General features: G+C 42.8%; 2 protein-coding genes across 7 annotated transcripts in view; both read right to left on the bottom strand.

Annotated features, from left to right (window-relative positions):
* plxna4 (plexin A4) overlaps nt 1-23,365 on the bottom strand; it is a 452,991-nt gene that overhangs the window by 320,466 nt on the left and 109,160 nt on the right. The gene's annotated exons all lie outside the window — the stretch shown is intronic.
* chchd3a (coiled-coil-helix-coiled-coil-helix domain containing 3a) overlaps nt 1,546-23,365 on the bottom strand; it is an 89,363-nt gene continuing 67,543 nt past the window's right edge. For 3 of the 6 annotated variants that reach the window (XM_074625012.1, XM_074625013.1, XM_074625016.1), the window contains 4 exons: nt 22,519-22,589; nt 5,911-6,046; nt 5,692-5,732; nt 1,546-2,226 (listed from right to left, as the gene is read on the bottom strand). In XM_074625012.1, coding sequence (XP_074481113.1) covers nt 2,217-2,226; nt 5,692-5,732; nt 5,911-6,046; nt 22,519-22,589 — 258 coding nt within the window. In that variant the 3' untranslated portion in view covers nt 1,546-2,216. The remainder of the gene's footprint in view (nt 2,227-5,691; nt 5,733-5,910; nt 6,047-22,518; nt 22,590-23,365) is intronic. The other 3 variants (XM_074625014.1, XM_074625015.1, XM_074625017.1) reach the window with 1 other exon arrangement.

The following is a 23,365-nucleotide window of genomic DNA, read 5'->3' as shown; positions in this document are numbered from 1 at the left end:
ATCTCATTACTTCTACCACCTGATAAATGGAAGATTCAAACAGTGGCTATAAATTCCAGCTAATACAACACTACATTATTTTCAAATTGCATTATGCCCTTCCCTTATACACCATTTTTCAGGAAATGCATCACTAAAGAAGCAAAAATGCTTCTCTTTTGCGACCTCAGAAGGGTCAAGAGCACTCGAAACTCTCCAAGCTATTGTTGAGAGATGGAGTATTTTCATATAGAGGCTTTGCAACTTTAAAAAAAGAAGGTTGTTGAGGTCGTGGTGGAGGCCTGTAAAAGGAAAAGGTGAGCCCCATGTTTTGGATCTCATGATTCTCTAATCATCCTTTAATCATATTAGAGGGGATATAATCTCATTACAGGCAGAATACACCGTTAAATCACTTATGTTGGCTCGGAGCTACCGGGTCAGATAGAGGAGCTTGTGTCAGAGTCAGGGGGAAAAAGAAGAAGATTGGTCTGCTCTGTGGAGAAACACCTGCCATGAACTCCTATAGCTATTATCCCCAACCTTTAGAAAACCCCTCCAACCCACACACACTCTCTGTATAAAAGCAGTCAACCCCTCACCCCCTTCGAGACTCCAAAAGTCAAAAGCAAAAGGACAGCTGACTGACAGACAGAGGGGGGATTAGTCACAACGAATCACATGCTTGCACGCACACACACACACAGCCTGCCTCTCGCTCTGTATGTCCGTCACACACACACACTTCCTTCTTCTGATGCAGAATTAAGATAACGTCTCCTCTGCCGTCACCTGCCTCCACATCAAACCCAGACGGCGTCGCCCTCCGACGTCCACTCGCACTGTTACTGCATAAAATATGTGTGGACGGCTGCATTGCTACCCCACCCACACGTACACACTGTCAAACCAAACACACACATATAGTGTCTGTCTATCCAGTTAAAGCCAACCCAGAGAGAGTCTGGCCGAGTGCAGACAGCGTAGAGAAGCCGTCTCCTCCAAGGCAACATTAGCCTGGGAGACTGAGCAGAGAAAGAAGAGAGAGAGAAAGAAGTCCATAAGTAAAAAAGGAAAGAGGGACAATGAGGGGGATAAAGAAGAGGTAGAGATGCCCCGCTCTGTCACTGAATAGCTAGAGCGCACACGGCAGAGCTATATAAAGAAAGAAAAAGAGAAAGATAGATGATGAACTGGAACATCTGGGACGAATGTTTCCCCCCGTGCGTCAGTCCCCCTTCCCTCTCTTGGGCACACTCACTCCGTTTGGCAAAATGTCGTCGTGACAACACGAGGGCCGCGTATCCATCAAAGATGTACAACGCTCGCTGTAATTAGCATAAAATACACACAGGAGAGAGAGAGAGTGAGAGAGAGAGAGAGAGAGAGAGAGAGAGAGAGAGAGAGAGAGAGAGAGAGAGAGAGAGAGAGAGAGAGAGAGAGAGAGAGAGAGAGAGAGAGAGAGAGAGAGAGAGAGAGAGAGAGAGAGAGAGAGAGAGAGAGAGAGAGAGAGAGAGAGAGACGGAGCTCACCGCTGAATATTTATGGAGAAAAGTTCAACAACAGTTGCTGCATCGTTTCGTTCTTTTATTTTTCCTCTGATCAGAACATTGTCACAAGTGTCGGTCGGGATGAATACTCAACACGTACATTATTAACATAACACAAACTCACAACAAGCAGATGCAAAGAAGAAACATGTGTGTACAGGATAGTGCATTAGGAGCGGGAGAACACTGAATTATGGACCACAAAATAAGACTGACTTTTTAATAGTAAAAATACACTTTTGTTTTTTGCCTAATAAGTGGTGAAGTGAGAGGTGAAGTGGTTTTGCTTTCTTGTGATCGTTCCGGTTCATATTTACTGTCCTTCTTCTAGCGGGCCGAGCTCAGGGCCTGCTGGGGTCCCGTCACAGTCCCTGCTGTTTCTCCAAATTGGCGGACAGTGTCACCGCCTTCCTACATACTAGAGGAGAGATAGACAACAAGGATAAAGGAGGTGGGGAAGGAGATCAAGGGGAAAACGTGTCTATTTCTCTATCAGGGGTGCTGTGTTTCGGTGCCTCTAGTCTGGTCCGGTTCCACGGCGGGGTTTTGAGGGTGTGTGTCGTGGTGCTGACTCATTCCTCGCTTCCTCCACTCCGGTTTTGGTCTGTCTTGTCAGTCGGTCGATAATCAGTAATCCCACACAATAAACTCTCTTTCTTCCTCTCTCTTTCCTTTAACCCCCGGTCCTCAACTTGTTCTGCAGAAGAAGAAAAAAAACAGAAAAACAAAAAGTGCATCAGAAGAGACGGAGAAGGCGAATAAAATAAATTCTAAATAGACAAACAAACAGAAGAGAGAGATATTGTGTCCCACAGGAGAGACGAGGCAGAGAGAGGAAGGGCCTGGGAGTGCAATAAAAGGGGTGGAGGATGGAGTGAGTGTAAGAGGATGGAGTGAGTTGGAGAAGTAGAGAAAAAGACCCGAGGGCAGTGGATTCCATGTTAGCGATAAGTGCAACCACAAATCCCCAGCACCTCTCCCTGTCAATAACCATTTGAACTGCAGCTGATGCCACTGGATGAAAACTGCCGGAGAGGAGGAGAGTGGAAGACAGAAAAGGAAGGAGATGAAACAAGAGACACAAAGAAGGGAATTACGTAGACGTAAAGTTAGAAAGAAAAATATCTTCTTCCTCACTGACCAACTTAATAACGGTGGATGAGATGAGTCCACGTCAGTAACATTTCATTTCTGCAGAAGAATCTAGGGTTTATTTTGTGCACTATTGATCTGCACATAAAATGATTATTGACACAGACAGTCTGACAACCCCTCTACAACACTGTCAAATCCAGGTTAGGACAAGAGGCAGACTTTGAAGAGATCACCTAAAGAAGGATAATTCCAGTTTACTAGAAGTGGGGCCTTATTTTTTTGATGATTTCTATTGGTTGTAATAACATTGTGTCTGCTGAGATCTGGGAACGTGGCAACATCAGATCACCATGTTATGATGTCAGGCTGTTCTCATACACTGTTCGTAGCTATACCTACCTTAAGTAATGCACTGTAATTTATATCTATCCCACAAAATCAATTTCTATGTAATCCACGTAATTGTGAACCGGGAAGTATAAAGAGCAACAAACGCTGCGTAGGGAGGAGGTCGGGGTGGATGGGTGGGTCTAAAAACACCAGACTTGGTGTTTATACCCCGCGTGAAACCAAAAGTCAACGTTGATTTATTTGTCACGTACCTTCCATACTTAAGTTACGCCACTTCCAAAGTTATTTCAATCCAAACTATGATCTTCTCCTAAACCTAACTAAGTAGTTTTGTTGCCTAAACCTAACCAAGTCGATCTTTTCCTAAACCTAACTAAGTAGTTTTGTTGCCTAAACCTAACCAAGTCGATCTTTTCCTAAACCTAACTAAGTAGTTTTGTTGCCTAAACCTAACCAAGTTGGTTTTGTTGCCTAAACGGAAGTTTATTTTGAAAATACTGGAGTGGAAATTAACGCATGCGTCACCTGTTGCTAGACATTCGTAGGAAAGCGCACGCAAAATGAGGAATAACTCAGCACAGATACGACTGTGTTGGTTGTTTACAACGGAGACTTTGGGTAATAATTTATTCTTCACATTTGTTTTCTCTTCCAGGTGAGTGTGGCTAACCTGGGGGGGTTCTTTAAAGCCTCTATGGGTGTCTAACTGCTTGTGTTGCTTACTGCAATATCAAAGTGTTCTCAGATCTCAGTAATTAAACTTTGATGTAATTGGAGAGATGACCAAAACACATCTATGAAATCAAAAATATATTCTGAGACAAGATTTACTGACAAATTTAACACAAACGGGGGATCTCGCTCGGCCCTTTGAGAGTAAAAAGGGAGACGGAAGGGTCAGTCTAAAAAATGAAGTGGAGAAGGAAAAGATAGGGGAGCACGAGGCGGTCATGCGTCGAGAATATGGAATGAGGCGGAGGCAAGCAGTGGATGGAGAGATCGGCTTCCATGATAAACTCTTATTCATAGAGGGAGAGGGAGACTTTATCTGTCCTTCGACTGCCTCTTCCTCACTGTTTGCTATCTGGACCTGTTAAGTGCTGAATGCATTAGAAATGTGACGAGGGATGAAGGGATAGCGGACGGAGGGAGTGAAGGAGGGATGGTGGCGGGGGCGAAGAGGTCACAAAAGAGAGCGAAAGTGGGTCTAAATGTTATCGCCGACTGTGGCGATAAGGACGCTAATTATCAGCGACAAAAGGCCAGGCGGCTGACAACGCCTCTCTCTCTCGGCTGACTCCAGTCGAGGGGTCAATGTTGTAAAAGTGAGATTTGGGGGGGATTTGGGTTTTTATCCCCGGCGAGATGGAATCTTGGACATCTTCCCCATCTATTCCCCGTTAAGATTTGAAGGGGAAGGACGAAGAAGGGGAAAACCGTTTGAAAACCGTATGCTATCAAGTGTCTTTGACGGAAAGGGGGACGAGGAGATGAGAGACGTTTTCTGACCTCCAGAGGTCAAAGTCACGTCCTCTGACATTCGCTCTCCGTGCAGCTTCCTGCTCGGCTCTGATAAAGCTGTGTAAACACCCTAATCACAAAGCTGCATCAGCTCATATCAATCCTACTTCATTCCTCCCCCCTCCTTCCCTGATTTTGTCGGCTGTGTAATTCTGCATATTATTCCTTTAAAGCCTTATCACAGAACTGTGTGTTTTTTTCTTTTTGCACCTAATGACTTTAAAAAGCAAGTCTTACACAGATAAGCGCAAGACGAACAGGAGTGTGCTGTGATTGCCGCGGGGTGATAAACACAAGCGGATTAACATATCGTCTCAGGCTCGCTTCCAAACAATTTACAAGATCATAACAGCATCCGGACTGTGAACGCAGCCTTGCTGAATCTTGACGAGGCTACAGGTAGCTGTCTTAAACGCACGCATACACACAAACACATATCCGCACAATGAATAAAACATAATGCAATTTACATGATGTATAGCTTAAAAATCTGCCTGCATCTGACTTTTAGATCTAATACCCACGACGGGAGCGAGCAAGAGGCACAAAACTCACTTTTCCTCATTTCCGGGAAAACAATGCAATTGTAACAAAACAAAAAAAAAATCTAATAGAAAAGCTCTATGAATGTAAATTGAGCCTTTTGGGGCCAAGTGATGTTACATATTTCAAAGTGAGGGAGGGGTGGGGGGAATCAAGTTAAAACCAACCTGAGTGACATCACTATTACCATACAGTGTGTGACCGTGGGAGACAGAGGGCGGAAAAACATTTGCACTTGGCAATGAAAGGAGAGAGCACGGGGAGGACGACGCTATCCAACTAGCGGTCTTATTACATTAAAACACACACAGAGACAGTCGGGGGAACGCCTGTGTCAGCAGGTATTATGGAAATAGACCGTAAGGTTTAAACCGGCTATTTAGAGTGAGCTTTATTCAGGCGCCAGTAGCCTGCTGGAAATTATACTCTCCTGTCTAAAAGCAAGGAGCCAGCACATGTAAATGGATGCTAGTGTGTATGTGTGTGTTACATTAATTCATTTAGACATGTAAAAAGGGAATGGCTGTAGCTACCATACACACATCTATGACGTATTCTAACACACACACACACACACACGGGGCTACTTTGTAACACACACATCGATTCGACTGAAAGCTACACCACGGGATTAGGAGGCGCTACGACTTACATATCATCTGTCCATGAGGGTGCATGCGCGTACTTGTTATTCTTTTCAGAGAGGGGGGGAAAAACAAAACATATTTTCCTCACGTGCACACTGTGAAATGCTCGTTCGTTTCACTTAACAAGCATGCAAAACACATAAACATGACATGCATATGCAAAAAGATGATAGTGTATCAAATGATGTTCAAAACGAGATGTGAGAAACGATAAAAGATGATACCTGTTTGGCGTTGTTGACACACTGCAGGTAGAGGGTCGCTATGTTGGAGCAGTTGAGGGTTTTGCCGACGTTCTCCTTGTAGCACGCGAGGATCTGGCCCTGCAGGTCTGCGCACACGGGGTACGCCTCATACCGCCTGCGGGGGGGTGAGAAGGGGAGAGAAATTGTGTGAAAACAGGGGAAATATGGTGTTGAAATTGAGGGCAGGGTGGGGCAAAAAGTGTGATGGGATGAGAGTTAAGGGGAAGGATGAAAGCGTAAAAAAGGACAGTGTGAGTGAGAGTCAAAGGTGGACAGCAAAATGTGTAATGATGGGCGATGGAGAGATTGACAGAATGAGTATGAGCTATAGAAATCAAGAACAAGAGAGGAGGAAACAGACATGGTTGGTTTTGAAAATGAACATATCAATCAATGTTAATCTCGTAACAAATACTATGATGTTCGTCAACAACCACTTTTTCCACGACTAAGACGAGACGACGATGAGATGGCACTGACGGTTTCAAACATGCAATATCGTTAACAAAAAAGACAAGACTAAAAGGTAGTTTTAAAAAATAGAAACGTTACCAAAATCTCTCTTTATTTTAGTCCCTTCTCAGTCATTCTGTGGCTCTCTCAAAACACGCAGTCGCACGCTGCGTTGGAGGCGCTCAGTCTAGTCTCTTGTGTCCTGACAACTGTGCTGCTATAGTGCATAAAGTTGCGGTTTGCGGGTCCCTATTGCGCAAAGTCAGGAGGACTCAGGAGTAACTGCAAAGGTGAATTCTTAATCATTCAACCTGTGTTGTTGATAATGATGATAAGATAAAATCTCATGTGAAATAAGTTTGGCCAAATTGAAAACATTATTGGTTTGACTAGACTAGATTGACTGAAATAGTCAATATCATTTGGTGACATTTGACACAGGACTGAGATAACATTAAAAAATAGCTGACAAAATTAAGATACTGTATATACTATATACTCTACTTACTATTTTACTTTTCTACTAACTGTTTTACACCTATGTATATATATATATATATATATATATAAATGTATATAATACTTCTCATCATGCATATTCATACCACATCCTGTTTACATTCAGCTTATACATTTGAAATACTGTTATTTTAACTTGCACTATTTTATGTTTCATGTCTTTGATTCTCATTTTACTTTTTTATACATATATTGTTGACGGGTACCTGAGAGCAAAGATTTTCATTGCCATTGACTGCTTGCTGTAATTGCTGTGCATATGACGAATAAACTAACTTGAAACTTGACACTTGAGAGAATTTTTTTTTGGCTAAAACACTAATGACTAAAAGGTTTTGAGTTGTCGTCGACTAAAACTGTGAAGGATAAAAGTGACTAAAATGGGAGTAAAACTAATAAGCATTTTCGTCTTAACACTAAGACTAAATCTAAAATAGCTAGATAACGGTCATTTAGAGAGCCAATGCATTGCTAGAGCCCACTGAGTCCACAGTGTGTCTTCACAACCTGCCTTTTCTGTTGCTACTGTCATTCCAGTCCAAAAACACCTGAAGCAAGAATCAACATGACTGTATTTGCTGGAAAGAAAGTCAAAGGTCAAATCCAGCCTCCGCAGCCATGCTGTGGCGAACATGCTGGTGTGCGTATCGACAGGGAGGTCAGAGGGTTTTCTAAAAAACGGACAATAAAGAGGTGTCAAATAAAGCCTCCAACAACGGCTCCATCCCCCTGAACGGGGAGATTCATCAGCGCTGTGGGACTGCATGGAAGAGAAGCTAACTTGGCAAATCAATGTGCAGTGCCGAGTAAACAAGAAAAGAGCACTGGTTTAATCTAGACAAGCAATAAGGCTCGGTTGTTACAATCTGATGATGATAATGGTGATGAGGTTGAAATTACCGGCGAGCTAAGTACGCCTTCCTTTAAATTAGTCCCTGCTCTTATGTCTCGAAAAATGCTTTAAAAAGGCCTCACGGAAAAGAGTATTGATCACTCTACTGTGTAGTAGTGAATCCATCCATTGATTGCGAACGGCTCCCTGAAAGAGTCAACCATTTACAAACTGTGTAGCCGTCACCTTGGAGTGGTCTAAATGGCAAATTCAATCTTTTAGCATCCGTGAGGAGGTTGTTGTTGTAGCCTGTGAATGCTAATATGTCTGGTTATAGGCTACACATCACTGGCCTAGCACGCCCAAGTCTGTCCTTGAGGTCTGCTCTAGCTTTAGTGCTGCTGTCTTTCGCTGGTATGATCCAGATGCTAGCACACTTCTAATGGTAGATGCTACGCTAAACAGTGCATTTAAATGGGACTCTTATGTTAGATGTACGCAAGAGTCGGATGCTTTTAGCTGATCTAAGTAGTGGGATGTACCAGCAGCGCCGGTACCCTGCCCACTGCTTAACTGCTTTTTCACACACCCCATAAAAATCCATAATGGCGACACATGTGCATGCTAGGACCATTATGCTAATGGCGGTGTCATCGTTTTGTTCACACCAGTGCTCAGGACACTCCATCTGCCTCACTAAATGGCTTGCAAGGGGTGTGAAAGAGAAAGGGGATTCTGCCCGTCAGCAACTCCCGAGATCTCAGAGGAATACTGGGGGGGGTGAGGTAGAGCCCCTGGAGTCAGAATCAGATGTTTGATTTGCCCCCTGGAGTGAGACATTACCCCCCCGCGTTGGATACAAAGCAGGGGATTGGTCGCATATGGGTCATTACCCAGGGTGCAATGCAGCAGGAAGCTGGTGCAGTGTGTGCAATGTGTACATATGTGCATCACCACATGGTCCCATTTGTTAAAGGAGGCCGGGGAAAATCCATAGTTCTTGTAAGTGCAGGTCAGTGACAATTTGTGACAACATTGAGAGGCGCTGCACACCTTCAACAGTAATGTGATTAAATCAATGCACTTCACCATCAGAAACATCGCTCAGAGGCCGTAACACATCTAAAGCTAGTGAGGAATACTTGAAAGAATAAAAAATAGTCAATTTAGACACACGTTTCTTCGCTTTCTGGTCTAGTTAGATGAAAAGATCGATATCACTCTAATGTCTGTACGGTAAATATGAAGTTACATTCAGGGGACCGTTAGCTTAGCTTAGTCAGGGACTGGAAGCAGGGCTGTCTCTTGGCCAGACACAACACATACAACGTGTTAATTGGTGAGCTTAAAGCTGTCGATATTAGATTCATTTAGATATACTTTCTGTTAGCTACATTACGCATGACGCTGCATCGCGTATCCTGTGTCCGTTTGGAGCGTTGGTTGCGTACGAAATCAGATATTAACGTGATACCTATGTGACGCGAACACGTGGTTAAAACGCAAGTATATCTCCGGCCTTAAAGCCGTTTCACACCAAGCACAGATTTGTTTTCGTCAAAAACATTTACACGGAATTTTATAAATGATGATTTTGTGGGTTCTTATGAATGCTTGTAAAAAAAATATTCAAAACGACCTCGATTTTAGTAGATTTCCACCTACGGAATATTATGTTTAACCAACGATATCCTTTGTTCCAACTGATCGCCGTCATTCTGCATAATAAGTAGCCATGTGCTTATGTTGATTGCACAGTGAGTGTGTATTTCCGGAGCAATGGGTGTTTGTTTTCAGGGCTGTCGAACAAATGGGCTTTTTTCGGTCCAATAAGACATTTTTTGGACTATTGGTGTTTTGGAATAACAATGGGGCCGTCCCCTTCTCAACACCAAATAATGTACGACAAACACTACTACCTCAACAACCAAATAAAGGACAATAAAGCGCTCGACATCGCTTGGACACAATAAAGATGGTAACCTAGTTGATATGTACTTGCTAACGTAATGTTGGTCATGGAACAAGGCTTGCCATAAAAGCTAGTGTTAACATCAAATTTGGGGTCTGATTAGTTTATGTATTGTGTAGTTACCCTTAGACATTCTGGTGTTTTTGTTGTGTGGATTGGACACGGGCACTATTGAGAAGGAAACTCATTTCCTCATTGATTAAAATGGAACACATTCCCACACCACGTTTTTGCATTGGACTGGTGAGAAACAGTTTTTACAGGTGCTGGTAGGCCGATTTTGTCAACCTTTCGACAGAGCCATATATAATCTAACTGGTTGCACTTCTATATTTACTGCACAGACATGAGAGTGGTATCAATCTTCTCATCTAACTCTCTGCAAGGAAGGGAACAAGCATATTTCCCCAAAAAGTGGAACCCATTCCTTTAAATTTTGCTTGATTTCCACGCTAGGTCTTATCACTTTGAGCGCAGACTGGAACATTATGCTTTTGGGCGTGTGGAGACGGTTCTGCATTTTGTGAATCCATTGGGGAGAAATTCAGTCATTTGCTAGGAGGCATGACAAGGCCATTGCTCTGCGTCAGGGTATTGAACGATGACAGCGGCGCTCGCAGAAATCGCTGCCATCCTATTCCTATGGATCCCGGCGCTCATTTATTACACCGCCTATGGGCATCTACAGGGACGAGAGGAGCCACATACACCCACTAATTACTTTCTTAAGCGTTCGCGTTAATACCAGGTGCATCCTGCTGATACAAACCACAGTGTTTATCACCAGTAATGGCCTCTGAGAGAGAGAGAGAGGGACAGAAAGAGGATGAGGATAGAAATGAAGAGCCTTTCTTGATGAGGAGCTAGACAGTGGTACTTCTATTTTTGCTCGCTCTCGGGTTCTCTCTGTGGGGAGGAAGGGGCTGAGACAGTGGTCGAGTTTATCAGGGAGACAATAACACTGTCACACACACTCTGTGGCGGCACACTACATCCTCTATCATCTATCATTAAGATTAACATTAAGTTCCTGCAGCCAACCACAACCACAGAGCTGCTAAGGAAAGACTACACCCTTCCCTCCTCCTCAGTTTAAATTAGGGGCCCTCATGTCATTTACTATAGTCTGACGGCTGTAGTGCTACGAAGCACGGTGAGCAGATGCAAAAAACACACTTAAGTCAGTTATTGGCCTCAGGTATTCACCAAATTCTTTCAGGCTAGTTATGGAAATACACTCACGTTATTGTACTCTGTTTTAGGCGAGCTTGGGGGGATTTTGATCTTTGTATTTAATTACAGTGCGCACCAACAATACCTCCCTACAAAGCTATATCAAATAGCACAAAATAACAAGACAAACGTTAGGTTTTTAATGTTTAAATTCAGAGCAAGATAGATCCAAGAATCCGGAGTAGAAGTGGAAACACACTAGATTCTTCCACTGTGGGAATCATAGGGTATAATTATAAATATAGTCAAAAAACAACAATGAATCATACAGTTCCCATGTAACCTGAGCAGTAAGGCATTCATAAACAGCGAGACTGTATCGCATTCCCAAAGCAAAACCTCTTCTTTTTTTAGCTATGTTCAAATGATTTACAGGAAATGAAAAAGAAGGCCAGAGGCATTTTGACATGCTTTGTTTTCAGCCCAGGTTTGGTCTGAATGTAGAATTTGGGTTTTGGTTAACACGTTGTGATGTATTTGGGTCGGTTATCGGTAGAAGAGTACACAGTGCTCTTTGTATTGGCCGGTGGTTCCCACAACTCTTTTGCTTCTGACCCCTTTTTATGATTACCTTCAAGGCAGCTGGATTCTTGCGATGCCCACGAGGTCATGAGAGAATCTCGGGATCACATCTCACACGAAAAATCCATCTTGTCAGGCTTCAAGTAATGCGTTTGCGTCCGGCAAGCTATGGCACGGACCAATCAGCATCCCACGAGGAGCTACTGGCAGCTAGATGTTGCAATAGCGTGAGTTATATCAGAACTGGAGAGTATTTCTTCATTGAAAGAAGAGTACGGCACTGAAGGTGATGTTTTCGCTCTTCTATTTTAATTATTCTACAGGTTACAGAAGCAGCCATAGCTAATAACACCCTCTCTTTCACCATCTCTACCTTCCCTTTATTCCCTCCCTCAACCCCCAGAGGTTCACAGGATATTTAATAAAACTGCATGTGGTGGGCGACACTGAAACAAATAGAGACATCTAGCCAGATACAGCTGGTTATTATTTGCACTGTATGTGTGTATGTGTATGCGCTGCACCCCTGTTCCCCCAGAGACAGTAAATCTAAACAGTCATATAGGGGTCTCGCCTCATGCCATCAGTAGTAAAGGTCTCTATAACAACACCTTATCCACCCTACCCCCGCCACATATACACACACACACACAGTAAGCAAATCCCGATTGCTCTGATCAACTGATAGGAATGAAATGGCGGAGTACGGTTGGTTTAGATATCTACATTACAGTTTCTCTGCTCCGTGTCATAAATCACAAAGCGAAGGGGAAAGAGACGAAAAGAGGCAATAAAAAAAGAACAGAGAGGAGGGGGACAGATATGACAGAGAGGGGGTGGCTCTCCATAGAGAGACAAAGTCCTGCCCCTTCGAGTGGACCTTGTTTCGGGGGAAAAAAGTCTTGATTTACCACAATTCAAACGGGATCAAAAAATGATTCGTCTCTCGCCGTTAACTAACGTACATATTTCTTCCCCAATATAAGGTCCCATGGGGGACGCCGGAAGTGGAGGGACTTCACCTCCCCATTGAGAAACTGAGACAGAGATGGACGATGTGTGTTTGTGAGAAAGAGGGTAGAAAAGAAAGCATAGAGAAGAGGAGGAGGGAGAAGCCGAGAGAAAACCCTCCACAAAACACCTCTGAAGCTCGGTTCCTTTGTAAAGTTTTCTTTTAGGAGAAGAGAAGAGAAAAGGAGGTTGAGAGGAGGGGCAGAACTGATATGAGAGGCTGAATGTGTCCCATTTAACATGTAATAAGGCAGAACAGATTACCTACGTGCTCACTCCCACTGTCTCCCTCCTCAAGGTGTCCCTATATCATTTAATACAATCCTTTCTTTCAAGCCCCCCCGCTGCACCAGTCAGCACATTTCCATGGAGGGGACGCGTCCCGATAGGTTTTATGGCTACGGCTACATTCCTTTAAAGAACATATTGACCGCGAGCTGGGGGACGCATTGAGATCGATGTTGGGATTTTCATACAATATGCATGTGTTATGCCAATAGACTGAGCGAGGAACAGCGTCAGTGCATTTTTCAAACTAACATATATTGACCATGACTACCATCTGCTACGACAATGTAATGCTATAGTGCACTAAAATGACATTCATAGATCTCTCTTAAGGGTACAACATGCTTCGATAGTTGAACCGAGTGTGAAACACATCTGGAAAACGTGTACGTTCATCCGTCATAATTTGAGATGCATTATAACTCAGAACAAAGACACACAGGAGTGCCCAGAGGGACACGCAGGCGTACAGACAAACAGACATTGTCCATTCCCTGGATAGAAACTGTCCCCTGCAAAAGGAATTATTGATTGCACAAACCGGCTCCAGAGGATTGTTGTAAAACTTTTCACTCCAGCTGTAAGAGCTCATACTAACACACTAACATGGCAAGCAGTGGATGAGCAATAATAAATATGTAATTGCAACAACCAGCAAAAAAAAAAAATCAACACAAGATAAATAAAAGTGTGTTTCCATCATTGATGGGGAGGAGAATGTGTGTTTGTCGACACACGAAGGCTGGAGGTTATTTGAAAAACTTTCTCTACTAGTGCTGAAACAATACTAGAGACTTGCTAGGCAACCGCTTGGGTCCATGTTTACTTCCCGTGAGCTTATCTCATTCACAAATGGTGCCTTCAAATGAAACTTGTGAGCTCGTGTTTACAACATGGGAAGTCGTGTACACAATATGCCTGGCGTTCAAGTGGTTAAGTCGTGAGAACACCGCTGTTAAGCAACGGCAATATTAACGTTACTGTCGGCATCTAGAAGCCACAGAGGCTAACTTTCCACTTACGCAGTCATAAAAACCACAAGAGGGGGGCGTTCATGTGGACTCTTCTCGTGAACACGGTAAACACGACCCCATTTGAAGGCACCATTACACTACAACAGGAAATATAAAGGGAAACATTTAGAATGCCTGCGATTATGACTGTGAAATGGTCTATAAGGTTTGGTACCAATATTCGCTTGAAAGTTCACCAACTTCACGTGAATCTGAAGATGTTTTTGAATTAAATGTTTTTTTGTCCCTTTGCTCGTGTAGAATGGAAGTGAATGGGAGTCAAATGTTAATTATATGTATGTGTGGCCATGCCTTTACTTTACAGTTTCCTCAGTTTCTACAGTTTGGTTGTTTCTTTACACCAAACTGCTCCTGATGATCATTTAACAAAACAATCTGAAATGTTAAATATATCATAATCAGCTAGAACTTTTCCTTCATGAAACACAGTTTCTAAAACTGGCAACTTGATCAAATTTGATCACAGAATAAGTTAAGAAGATTACCAGTCTGAGATATTTTGACACCAGCTTTTGGTACATGACAGTCTTTGATCCTTGAAGTTGTGAACACATTTTGTTTGGTACCAAATGAAAAAGTGTCTCTACTTTCTCCTCACTCCATGAGCTTTTGTCAAAGACGAAGGCATCAAAATGAATTTTGCACACAAATTGTTGCAGTGGATTCTGGGAAGTTGCTGATTTACTGTTTACAAAAGGGATCTTTTGCCAAGCAAACCTATTCAAGAAGAAGTCATTTGGTGAGCCATCATATGAATCTACTAATGGACTTCTCATTCTATTATGATTAAAAAGCACTTGACAAAAAGCCATTTTATGGTCTGATTTGGTTAGATTTCACACAAGATGCCAGTATTTATCTCCTTTATCTCTAACTTGTTCTTTCGCCCACACACATACACAACACGTCACCTACTGTAGCTCCATCGACAGTATGGATTACCCTCGCCTGCCACCAGATTGAGTTCCCGATCACCACCGTCTCTATTTATCATCATTTGGGTCCACTTAGGGGTTAATAGGGTTAAGGGGCGGGTGGCGGTTCCCCCTTAAAAAGCCCTCATGTTCTCTCTAGTTAAGGCAGGCGTCAGTACCGAGGGGGGCAAATAAATACAAATGATCCAGTTAAGGAGAAAAATGACACACATTTCGCTCACGCTGCTTTTTAAAAGCAGACCTGAGTGACCCCCTGCAGTGAAATCCATCAGCATGGATAAGAGATTGAATGAGAGAGAGAGGGGAAGGGACAGAAAGAGAGAGAATCAAGGAAAGCGTGAGGGATAAAAGACCGCCAAAGAACAGAGAGTGTGTGAGGGAGGCAAAAAGCAGACCGTAACAAAGAGTGAGCGAGTGAGAAGAGATTTAAATTAAGACAGAAAACACTGTTCGTAAGTGAGCAAAGAGGGAGACAAAGACGGATGAGCGGGTGAGAGGAAAAATACAGGGAGCGTATGTCCTTTCTGACCCCTCTTCATACACTCGAACAAGGCGACTGGTCTCTGGTCTCAAAGCAGAAGATATTTGAGATGTTTCGCAAACACATGCTACCGATTCAGGGATCCGTATTTTGTGAGAGACACCTTGAAATTACAAGGTTCATCCGAAACGGAGAGCGGCGTTGCTTTGTGGTTGGTGAATATGCGGCGCAGAATTTTCTGCATATCCAAGAAACGCTGCATGTCACTTCTTTTCTGCTCCATCATTCATGTCACTGTGCTGATATGAAAAAGCCCCAAAGAATACAGAAAAGCAATAAAAGCTGTGAGTGGGCTTCCCAACCATTTCCAAAGTCCCTAAATCAGCCACTAAAAGGTGTGTGTGTGCACTGTGGGTGTGTGTGTGTGTGTGTGTGTGTGTGCTACCCACGCAGGTGCCCAGAATCGTGCTTTTTACAGCCGGCACGGCGAAGCTCTTAAGGCCCGAAAGAAGAGCTTTTAAAGCAGTTATTGACTTCTGTCTCCTCAGCTGACCACCATCTTGTCCCTGCACCCGGGTTGCCATAGCGACGGAATTTCGGTTCACCCTCACCTGACAGAGGGGTCAAAGAAGCGCTGCTCAGTCGGTCCGGCCTCGCCAACGACTACTTCAGAGAAAAACCCCTCTACCACTACGAGTGAAGTATTGTACAATAACTTCCCTGCTAAATGAATACCTGTCATTTTTTAGTCATTAAAAGTGCCGCAATTACACATCAATAAATCATTACTTCATTAATTTGGGGACAACAGTATGATTATTTTAAACAAACAGGAGCACTGCCAAGAAAATGGAGAGCCTCGACACCTTATTTATATTTTGTAGCAGCGGGGTGGATTTAGCAGGAAACCTGCTGGATTTCCTCCAGCGTATTTATCCTCTTCAGTAATGTGAAAGATAAAACAAATGCACAACGCAATAGTCCTGCAATGCTTTGTTGCAGGGCTGTGTGTTGGATTGCATTAGGTTGCACGGGATTTCCTGATTTTGTGTCCACAACCTTCGTGACAAGAAGGTAATGGTTTGTAGAAAATTAAGGAGATTTGGTCTTAAGGAACTTTTAACTGCTTATAAAGCTGTCTCAATTTCATTAATAGCCAACACCGACACCATGCTGCTGGAGGCCCAGGCCGTATTGCTGGGCCCGCTGGAGGGAAGGGAGGCACGGGAGAACCAAAACCAGGACTGAGCGGGGCAGACTGTCAGACCCTGCTGCAGTAAAATGAGTTTTTTTAAAGGGAGTCTGTTGCTCGGAAACACTACCGCTAAATCAACACAAAATAAGTTCCTCGTAGAAGCTTTAAGTGACACTATTGGAAATCAACTTGACCATAGTCTTTGTTTACAATAATTAACCCAAAGTATCACAATTCATTTGAGAATACATCAGAATGGCACATCCGGGTACTTTGCAAAAAGTCAAGGCCGTGCCCCCTTTTGGGGGAAAGAAAACTGAAGATTCCATAAACATCAATGCAATTTGACGTACGTTTGGATTGTAATTTTGACTAGTTCGTATGCATTCATCTCTTGTTATACAGACGTTTGTTTTATACATGGCTAATAATTATTTTGTGACCTTGCCTGAACCTGAGCATTATGCAATATGTTAATAAATTAAGGTTGATTGCCGCCATGCCCATCAGGGCTCGTCAATAGCCAACTGTTTGATCTATAGGCTGAGATTTAGTTGGAGACGACAGTCTGATGCTGCTAAAGTTAACGTATGACTGTATTACTGCAGCAGCCTCAAACTCAAGCCACACCGACAGTCAATATTCACGTATCGTATGTGCCTCAAATCTCGACCTCGGTTAACCTGCTACACAACAGTTTTTCGTCATTTTCTCTCCTGTGACGGCGACTTTCTTTCACCCTCGGCGATGACGCAATGCTGGTCTGGTCTATAGCGTGGAGCCATAAAGCCCCTCTATTATATCTTTTTTGGGACATGGCAGGGGAACAAATTGGAGATTTGGGGATTTATTGTCGGTGCGACCAACTAGACAGCAACTCATCGGCATCGCGTTATTACGGTTTGTTTAAAGTAGAAGTTTGGAAACATATTTCAACTTTACGCTGTTACCGTCTATGAGGGACTTGGGATTGCGTTCCCAAAAAAAAGGGTGCGTGGTCATGCCAGCCTACTTTGGATGATGTATTGCTGGTCTGATGCACAGTATAACATGTTTAAAAAAAAAGCTGCACTGAAAACTTAACAAACAGCAACTTCTTTACTAAGGAGGTTGCTGGTAAAGTTGCATGGAATGCATATTTGCAGTACAGGTGTTTAAGTTGAGGGGTGAGCAGGATATCTACTTTCTCCCACATGGTATGGAAGAAAAGACAGACAGCCAGGTGTGGTCTCTTGACCGAGGCAGCGCAGCACACCGGTGTTATGAAGAAAAAACAACGAAGCCTTTTTTAACATTCAACAAGTTTTGCTCCACGCCTCCTCATTCCACCCCTGCGTGCGTGCGCGGAGAGACGAAGCGAGGAGGACTGCGGCTTGCTGTTATTGTCGACTGGATTAAATTAAAAAAAGATTTATTCAAAAGAGCTAAAAAATAAACAACAGACAAAGGGAGTGAGTGTGTAGCCTGAGGGAGGAGAGGAGTGACAGGGAAGTGACAGACTAAAATGAGATTTTTATTCTCTATGGCCGACTTGTATAGGGAAGGGAACCGAAAAATGGTTGGCTTATGCACTCTCAGTCACAAACACAAAAGCGTGAAAATACACGGGCTTTTATGATCTTATCACAAATGTCACCATCACGGCGGAAAAAGCTGAGAGAAATACAACTTTTTTGAGACCTGAGAAAAGGAAATGGAGACATAAGAGATGATGGTTTCAATCCTGCAGCGTTACACAGCCTTGTCAGAGTCACCCCATTCACCAATATAAGACGTCCACCGTCCCGTCTCAACCCTGCAGGGACCCTCGGACAAACACGCAGTGACCAGCTTCAACAAAGAAGCCCAAAGCCCCACCAAAGGTTAGCACTGACAGGAGGGTTTAGGACTACGCCACTGTTCTTCCATTCCTCATTCCATCTTTTCGCATAATCTCACATCTATCATTTTCCTCCATGCCTGTCAGCTTGCATTTCAAACTAAAGCCCCGTTGGGTCACCGCGGCCCGTCGAGACACTCCAAAGCAGATACCCACATGCGTATATGTGAGCTCATACATACGAAAAGCACACACACACACATGCATTCGTACATACATGTGGCGCAGTAAAGGTCACACGTTCAACGCTGGACAGTGCGATAATGCATCAGACTTGGATAAACAACTAGTGGTGGAGGTGGCAGGATATAAATCAGGTGCAGGGAGAGATAGCCTCCTTTCCACAGGCAACCGGGAACTCTTATCTACAGTCAGTGTCACAGGGAAAGTGAATAAAAGCTTTGGTCTTATGTATGTGTGTGTGTGTGTGTCTAACATACTGTATGATTACATTATCTGTTACATGTTGTGTATATTTACGTATATGTGGAAGAGCTGTACAGCGAATATCTTTGAGAGCAGGTTGAAAGCCTGCAGTTTATGATTCATGGCAATAATTTCAGACGCCGGAGGGGCCTTTTTTACAGTCTGTGCAGTATTCATACTCACTTCAGACGATATATGTTCATGTGTCCATCATTTCGTGCAGGAAAAACATTTAAAGTTTAAAAATGTCCAAATTGTCATGGCAGTTTTTGAAGCGTCGTGTATTTTTTTTCTTGTAATAGTATTGCTCTGGCTTAGAAAACTACAGCTGTGTGAAAGAATGTAGATATGTGTATGTCTCTTCATATATATACACGTGTGTGTGTGTGTATGTGTGTGTGTGTGTGTGTGTGTGTGTGTGTGTGTGTGTGTGTGTGTGTGTGTATGTGTGTTTTGTGGATGTAATGAGGTCACAGTGATGCGGCAGCATTCCGGTTGGGAGAGCTCCATCATTCTCAGAAAAAACTCTGACGGGAATACTGCAGGAGAACGGCAGGGAACAGCTGTACTAGCACACGTAAGCAAACAACTACACACATACACAATCTCTTATTGCGCGCGCATACACACACACACACACACACACACAGACACACACATACACCCTTCCTTCCCTTGAGTACCCACCTCTCACACTTTAATTTATTTCTTTTAACATCATCGGCAAGGAAAATGATGAATGGAACATATGCACACTGGCTACTTGCTGAAGCCTATTTGAAAACTATATGGTTAATTTTTATTTATATCACACACTATAATGAAACTAAAATCACCCAAAGAGGTAAGACTATTATACCCTTTTCCCACCAAAATTAGCGCGTATATGCAGGTTTTTATAAAAACAGGAAAACCCTCTAAAAGTAGGCAATAGACTCATTTCCCATTGCGAGTAAGCAAGTAAGGCCTTTCTTTTTTGTGTCACGTTCGACGCCTCGGACGCGCCGGGCGGCACCGGATCAGGGTTAGTAAACAGTGAAAATGATATGGTGGTTACTACTTTTTTTTTAATGTCTATAACTTGTTCAGTCTCTCTTTCAAACTCTTAAACCAGAGTTGGTGATTGTTGGAACAGTGGAAAGACTAAACAAAGACGGTTTTGATTTGTTTTATTTTGTTTTCTGTCGAATTTGAATGATTTTACGTCGATCGGCGAGGTAAAAAATTACTGTTTTCTGACTGGAGTCAGGTGGCTTTGAGGAGAGCATATTGATGAATGTTTTGTACACTAATAAATTATAATAATTGTTTAAACCTGTTGATTTTATTTATTATATATTCCTTTTAACGTGCATCACATAGCATCTCACCGGAAAAGGGGCGAAAATTAGCGTGCCCGTCTGGGTGTCATGTTTCCATCACTGCCGATCGAACTACTGCATAGTAATTTGTGCCAGGAATGAATGCCGATTGTAACCTTTCCCACTAAAGACAAAAGCCAGATGTTAATGGGTGTTAGTTGTTTTTTTTGTCCACTGGGAAAGGGGCTTTTACTGATACAAGAGAGAGATATTCAAGGACAAAGGAGTGACATTTTCATCTCAGTGTAATTCAGCTGTTTTTGTTTTTGCAACTAGAATGTCTTATCCCTGGCTTCAAATCAGAGTAATTATTTCCCATGTTGACTATTACAGAACATCAACACATAAGAACAGGTGCTGCATATACTATAGCTATGACACATACATTCCTCCCAAACCCCCATCCACTCTCGAGGCCTGATTTCCCTGCTCTGAGTGTCACAAAGTAATAACAGTTCGCTCCCACAAATCCTCAATTGATCTGACATCATATAGTAAACACAAACCACCCAGGAAGCCCTAATTAAAACTTCCACGAGCACACGTATAACATGTTATAACCCCTGACAGGCAAGCCTCCTCTGGTCCCACACATCTTCTTCTTCCACTATAATGAAGCGTAGCCTAATATCAGCCCTAACGCTAATCAATCCCTGGAGTACTATCACTCTCTTTACAGTGGCACTGACATGAGCCGGAGCGGGGAAATGAAGACATTCTAATAAGAAAGATGTCATCTCCCACACTTTATAACATCCTCGCATTAACATATCAAATGGTAATTCTATCAAGTATGGATAAGGCACCCCGGCCTTTTCATCTCTTGGGGGACATTTTCAACTTTGAGGAAATCAAAAAGCCTCTGTGAGACAAAAAAAATAAATATATTTTTCTGTTATTATTCAACAGATAGCAATCTTATCTCTGTAGGGTGTCGGTCATAAGAGAGAGAGAGAGCTTTGAGGAAAAGGCACACACGCGTTATGTTCCGACATATGAGTGCATGCAAACATAAACCATCACGCATGAACTCACACATAAACAAAGATGGGCCAAACACACGCCCTGTTAAATCCAATTAACCCTCTGCTCTGATCCCCTCAATGCATCCCTGCTCCTGTCTTGTAACACCAGACGTTCCCGCCATTTCATTAACACACACACACACACACACACACACAAGCACAGATACTCCCCCCCTCCTCTACCTTTCCACAATTGTAATCCAGTCACAGCCCCGGCTAATGCACCTCCTATAATCCAATCAGCCAATCACAGCTCTCCATGCAAAAAAGGCCTGCGTGTCACATGACTACCCGCGCGTTAGGCCCAACGTTCGCTTGCAGTTAGCGCTGTCATTTGGCACTAATGTTATTCCTGCTGTGTGTTTTTTTTCTTCTTTCTCTTCTTTCTTTAATGTGATTTGGGAAGTCTCAGCTCCGGCTTCCACGAGTCTAGCGCTAAACCCCCCCGTGGGCTACGCTAATCAGTTTCCAGGCATTTCTGAGGGAGACAATGATCCCGGTGTTAGCGCTGGCTAATGACAAGCTAACGCAATTAGCCTAGCCTCCCTGGAGGAGAGCTCGGAGCCAGGGCCCGTTCTCGCCCCACCTCCTGCAGGCTCCTCATCCACTTTCCCTACATTACTATGGAGCCTAATGGCCCTCCTATTAAGGAGACAGATGGAGCACGGATGGGGAGGGACTCGGGCGTCGTCTTGAGTTACATATATGTGTCGGATATGTGCTTACATTCATGACCTGCTTGAATGTTTACCTCCTCTTGTTAATAACTTCAATGAGGTAACCGTTCTTTTCACTGCAAGGTGTGGCTGTAACGTGAATTTAGAGCGTATAGGAGTAACCTGGAGTGACGACACGTAGCTGCTGGTGGGCGAAAAAACACAGGCGGCGCCGACAAAGGATTTGAAAACTCATCCTGATCGGTTTTGAATCCCCTTTTACAAGATGTGGGAAATGCTACTCATGTTATAAAACGAGCTACAAATGATTTAATAATCCTGTTTGAGCCAGGTCTAGTTGAAGTTTTACAGAATAAATGATACACTGCTTCTAACAACCGAAGACACACAGAAGAAAACGCCCTGTCGGCTATCATCAACATGAGATCAGGCTTATCAGTGAACCACATCATCAACATCAGCTAATGGGCCGGGCTAATGTGATTCTGATTGAAAGACGTAGGTTAGAATGTGGCTGGCTGATTCAATAGTGTATTCACTGGTCCACATGGGACTTCTAATCTTCAGTGAAAGCATCATTTTAGATCATGTATATGAAGCTTACCCAATATAATAAACCTACTAAGCATGACAAAAACAATAAAGTAGCAATGGAAGTTGCATTTTTTGGAGGTAAATGTAAAGAATGGGTTAAACTATTTTAAAGCCTTTGAACTACTTTGGATTGATTGCGTCTACACTTACTTGAACTTGGCGTTCACGTGGTCGGCAGCTTTATGGTAGTTCTCCGTGGTGACCTTGTAGAACTGAGCACTCTGCAGAGAGACAGGGAGAGAAAGAAAAAAAGCCAGTGAGTGAGATAAATGCATGAAAATGTGATTGTAATCTCTTATATAAAAAAAAAAAGTCCCTACAATTTATTCACATCCTCCCTGCTCTCAGGTTGAAGCTATTTAGGCAAAAAGGAAACATTTCAGCAAAGTGACGCCTCGTATCAGGTCGGATCTGATATCGTCCTGCCTCCAGTGCAGCCGAGTCTACACAGCCCCCCGCCTCGTCTACCATCACTCAAACTCCATTAAAACTTCACGAGAGGGAAATTAAGGACACGGGTCTATTACCAGTTGGACTTATTGTCCACGGCTAACTTTGTGAGCTGTAATCATAGACTATATATTTATGTACAGTACTGTATGTATGTATGTATATAGATATATGAATGCGTCAACCGCTACTACCCCATCATTTCTTATTATTCCGTGCAATATGGATTAAACTGTACAATAATTTAACTGTGCAATAACCTGCCATTAATACTGAATTTATACTGTACATTTCAAGAAATATTCATATTTAATTCTTATTTATACCCTTATTGCATTTCTAATTAACAACCTTAATAGATTTACACTGTGGTTATACTGTATATTGTATGTGTTTAATGCACATATACTGTATGTGTATATGTATATATATTTCTTTTATTTCTAATTTCTTATTCTTACTTTTATTATCTATTTATATTTCTCTACATATATTGTATCATTATGTACATAATTATCATGTTACATACTCCTTTATTTTATTTTCT

Source organism: Sebastes fasciatus, chromosome 23 (genome assembly GCF_043250625.1).
Source record: "Sebastes fasciatus isolate fSebFas1 chromosome 23, fSebFas1.pri, whole genome shotgun sequence".
NCBI lineage: Eukaryota > Metazoa > Chordata > Actinopteri > Perciformes > Sebastidae > Sebastes > Sebastes fasciatus.
Note: the sequence above shows the minus strand (reverse complement) of the source record. Positions and strands in the feature narration are given on the sequence as shown.